The sequence below is a fragment of the Triticum urartu genome, chromosome 2, assembly GCF_003073215.2.
Source record: "Triticum urartu cultivar G1812 chromosome 2, Tu2.1, whole genome shotgun sequence".
Classification (NCBI taxonomy): domain Eukaryota; kingdom Viridiplantae; phylum Streptophyta; class Magnoliopsida; order Poales; family Poaceae; genus Triticum; species Triticum urartu.
In genome coordinates, this window is record NC_053023.1 from 735,968,290 (window position 1) to 735,971,658 (window position 3,369).

The window sequence follows — 3,369 nt, forward strand, 5'->3', positions numbered from 1 at the left end:
TCTCGCGGAAACAAAACCATGCCTCTCACAGAAGAAAATACATGCCTTTCACGGAAGAAAAAAAAAGAGAAAACGTGTTTTTTCCCATTTCTGAGATGCACGGCCGTGCCTCTTGCGGAAGAAAAAAAAGAAAATGCATTTTTTTTCGTGCCTCTCATGATGCAAAATCATGCCTCTCGTGGAGGAAAAAAACGCGTTTTTTTACGAATTTTTTTCCAAAATTTAAGGAAGATCGGTGAAAAACCAAAGAGCCGTAAAAATCCGGAAAAAACCATCTAAAAAGCCAAAAAAACATGTGGAAAAATAAAATAAAAGCAAAATCCGGAGGAATCGTCTAGAGCACGACACGTGGCGGCGCATCCCGAAGTGACCCTTGGGGAGGCTGGAACGAGCGCTCTTTAGTTAGTTGCTCTCGGGTGCCTATATCTCGCTTACTACATAGGGCAGCCTCGCTCGGCCGAATTCCAAACTGGGCCGGCCCAGCGAGTGGGAAGCCACAACCTGCTTTTTTCTATTTTCCAAAGAATTATATTTTTTCTTTCTGTTTTCACTTTGCAATTGGAATATATTACAACAAACAACTTACACAAGAAAATTGAAATCTCAACTTTGTATAGAAATTTATTTTTCCGATGCACACAAAAAATGTACAACGTGAATGCAAAAAGTTACATAAAAATATAAGTTTTCAAATGTTAATCATGTAATTCAAAAATGTTAAATGTGTATAAAAAATCCTGATGTATACAAAAAATATACAATGTACACAAAAAATAGGTATAAAATATAAGTTTTCAAAAATGTTAATCATGAATTTGGAAAATATTAAATGTGTATACGATAAAAGTAGACTTAAAAATATGTTTAAAAAATGCTAATATATTTTCAAAATGTTAAACTTGTATATAGAAAAAATGTCCCTCGTGTAGTACAAAAAATTCCAATGTTTATGAGAAAAGTAGACATATAAAATATATGGTTAAAAATGTTAATCATGAATTTATTAAATTTTAAATATGTATATGTAAAATATCCATGATATATAAAAAGGTACAATGTGTACGGAAAAGTAACATCAAAAAAATATGAGTTTTAGAAAAACATGGTAATCATGTATTTGAAAAATGGTAAAGGTGTATAAAAATGTTCCGCGTGCATGCATGCAAAAAATGTAGAATGGCAAACGAAGAAAAACAATAAAACTGAAAAAAATCCTAAGAAAAATGAAGAAAGAAAATCCAAAAATCAGTTAAAACAAAGAAAGAAACAAAAAAAAACAGAAATATACCAAATAAAACCATACAGATACAAAGAAAACCAAAAAGAAAAACTAAAGAAAAAACAGAAGAAACCCAAAAAAACGAACAAAAACCAGTAGAGCAAGCGAGGAGAAGTAGACTAGCCTGGCTAAAACACGACGTGAATTTTCTCCAGGCGAGTGTATGATACAACTCGCTATAAGCAACGTATCGCCGTAGTTGACGAAAACCTCTAGAGCCCGCTTGGATTGCCGTTTCATGAACGTATTTTTTCTACACATGTACTTCCTCCATCTAAAAATACTTGTTATTAAAATAAATAAAAAAGGATGTATCTAGATGTAGTTTAGTTCTAAATATATCTATTTTTTATTCATTTTAATGACAAGTATTTGCGGACGGAGGGAGTAATTGCTTTCAGTCGTATTAAATGAGGCAATTGTAAAATCGGGGTGGAAAGAAAACGGAGAAAGGAAGGCGTGTTTATTCTTTACCGGGTGGAAGGAACTGGACTGCCCCATTTTTTTAATCTGAACGACAAACCAAGGAGTTGTTTCCCGGCCGCACCTAATTATTCTAGGAGTGTATCTTTCACAGGCCGCACCTAATTATTCTAGGAGTGTATCTTTCACAGGTAAGTCACTGCAAAACGTCAATCCAAGTGCTGCCTAACGTATTTCTATCGTTGCTATCCTAATTTTTATATTTTTTTGCTAAATCTCAGTCGACTGAGACTTGATTATGTCTCAGTCAATGCTATGTTTCGTAAGATCTTATATTAAGATTTGTGAAAAAAATGCTATTATATAATGAGACAGATAGAGTTTATTTTTTCTTACATGTTATGTTACTCGACTGAGGCTTGATTAAATATCAATCGAGTGAGACCTAGCCACACAAAAAAATAAGCTCCAGCCACACAAAAAAAATAAGCTCGGTCGTTGCATTGCGGTGGTGTGGGTAGTATCGGGCCGTGATGAGGCCGTCAAACTTCGATTGTAGCAAATGCCAAGTGAATAATAGAAGCCCGTAAAAAGAAAATAGAAGAACAACGAAACGGTGAATGAACTTGTTGGTTAATTACCAGGAGAGGATGAAGAATTACCAGGAGAGGATGAAGAAGAGACCGGAGAAGGAGCGCCAGCGGCCGGGCGAGAGCGCGCGGCCGCAGCAGAAGCACCGGGTGGCCGCCATGGCCACGGCCTGCCCCGCCATCAGCAGGACGATCGCGCCGGGGCCATACCACGTCGACGCCTCCGTGCCGAGCCCGTACAGGCAGAAGGGCCTCTCGGGGTCGTCGTCGAACACCAACACGTTCACGTAATCCTGCACTTTCCCCGATCAGAAAATCCTGACGCCTGTGAGCATATGTGCATATCTACTACTGCTTGCTTACCGCTCTCCGGGGCAGCTCTCCGCCGATGGCGAGGACGAAGGCGAGCAGGTCCAGGCCGAGCACCAGGCCGATCACGATGAAGGGCGCCATGGCTCCGCTCGCACAGCCGGCCGATGGAGACGCGCCCGTAGTGGCTGGATTAAACAACTTCCATTTGCTCGTGGGCGAATGGTTCGAGCCAGGGATGGACGGCCTTTGCCGTTTTCTTCTCTAGCAAAACGACGAACCGATGCGCCGGGGGCGGAGCTACTTGTGCGTACGTACCCTGATGCACAGTTTGCTTTTTTGTTAGCAGCGGTTAGCTCCTAAAACTAGCAGGTGCGCAGTTCAAAATAACGCCGATCATCAGGGGCTCAAGAAATTCCTGCAGCGAAGCCAGAAACTGTCTCGTGCCCAGTTCAGAAGTGGCCTTTTTTTTGCGGGGTGACATTAAATCCCTCATAGGCTAGTGTGGCCATCAAAGGGCGTATGCCTTGTGGGCATCAAGGCCCGTTCAGCCTAGAGGCTACATGCTAGAAACAAATCCATAAATTGATAGGTCAGGCATATGGATGCACTGTGTGTGTGTGTGTGTGTGTGTGTGTTTAGGGAAAGTCATCATGATGGGGGGCTTTTTTTGGGTGTAGAATCAGGATAGAATGGTTACATCATTCTAGAGAGTCTGGAATAAAACTAGAGGGGTCATCGTCCACATACAGATATTAGTCGAAATCG

General features: G+C 40.6%; 1 protein-coding gene across 1 annotated transcript; it reads right to left on the minus strand.

The window, feature by feature from the left end:
• Positions 1–2,360: 2,360 nt before the first annotated feature.
• LOC125538378 lies at positions 2,361–2,877 on the minus strand. The gene is made up of 2 exons (XM_048701633.1): positions 2,656–2,877; positions 2,361–2,585 (listed from the first exon to the last, which is right to left on the minus strand). Exons 1-2 carry the CDS (start codon positions 2,743–2,745, stop codon positions 2,361–2,363), a joined length of 315 nt encoding a protein of 104 aa, XP_048557590.1. The 5' UTR covers positions 2,746–2,877.
• Between the last annotated feature and the right edge of the window lie 492 nt (positions 2,878–3,369).

Bases quoted from the DNA above. Each gene is read 5' to 3' on its own strand.
- LOC125538378 (XM_048701633.1), bottom strand. From the start codon at position 2,745: ATGGCGCCCTTCATCGTGATCGGCCTGGTGCTCGGCCTGGACCTGCTC. The intron at 2,586-2,655 runs GTAAGCAAGCAG...GGGAAAGTGCAG, and splicing joins GAGAGCTGCCCCGGAGAGCG to GATTACGTGAACGTGTTGGT.